This window comes from Fukomys damarensis, unplaced genomic scaffold (assembly GCF_012274545.1).
Source record: "Fukomys damarensis isolate Sample0158 unplaced genomic scaffold, DMR_v1.0_HiC HiC_scaffold_19, whole genome shotgun sequence".
NCBI lineage: Eukaryota > Metazoa > Chordata > Mammalia > Rodentia > Bathyergidae > Fukomys > Fukomys damarensis.
Genome location: NW_022900931.1, coordinates 67,600,312 through 67,601,010, shown reverse-complemented (window position 1 = coordinate 67,601,010; position 699 = coordinate 67,600,312). Strand labels below are relative to the sequence as shown.

The window sequence follows — 699 nt, the reverse complement described above, 5'->3', positions numbered from 1 at the left end:
TTAGTGTGGGGTTCTGGCCGCTGGGTGGCCTGAAGCTTCCACTGGACCGTGGGTCCCTGCTTGAGGTTACAGGAGGTCTGGAGGGGCTGGCCTCTGAGGCTGGAGAGGGCACTGGGCTGCGCATCTGAGATGTGGGGGTGAGAGGGGTCCCCTCGAAGGTCACCTGGGGGTGCAGGCTGGGGGTAGCCCTTGGCGCTCGAGTGGAAGAGGGCGATTCTGTCCCCGGGGAGGTTGGAAGAGCCTTGGTAGTGAGCACAGGGGTTGAGGAGGGGTCGGAAGTCCTGGCAGGACGAGTGGTGGTGGCAGGATGGGGGGTCTGGGGGATTGTGGTGGGGGAAAGGGTTGTGGCAGGGAGCGGGGCTGTGTTGTGTGGGGTGGTGGTGGGGTTGGGAGTTACGGTGAGGTATGGGGCGGTGGTGGAGTATGTGGTAGCAGTGGGGTGTGGGCTTGTGGAGGGCTCTGGAGACCCGGAAGTCCCTACGGCTGCGGCTGCGTCCAGGTCTGGGGTTATGTCCCACCCTGGGGTCCCTTCTAGCTGTGCGGAGGGGTCAGACATCAGCTCCCGGCGCCGAGCAGGAGTGAGGTTGGGCGTGGTCGAGGAGGGCAGGCCCGAGGCGGGTGCCGAGGTGCCAGGACGGACGGACGCCGGGTCAGCGGACGCCGGGTCAGATGTCGGCTGCGGGCCATGAGACCCAGGCG

At 66.8% G+C, this 699-nt stretch overlaps 1 protein-coding gene across 1 annotated transcript in view; it reads right to left on the bottom strand.

Moving 5' to 3' along the window:
• Ssc5d (scavenger receptor cysteine rich family member with 5 domains) overlaps positions 1 to 699 on the bottom strand; it is a 19,190-nt gene that overhangs the window by 459 nt on the left and 18,032 nt on the right. The window contains 1 exon segment of the mRNA XM_033766046.1: positions 1 to 692. This exon segment is cut by the window's left edge and continues 58 nt beyond it. Within this exon segment, the coding sequence (XP_033621937.1) occupies positions 1 to 692 (692 nt within the window).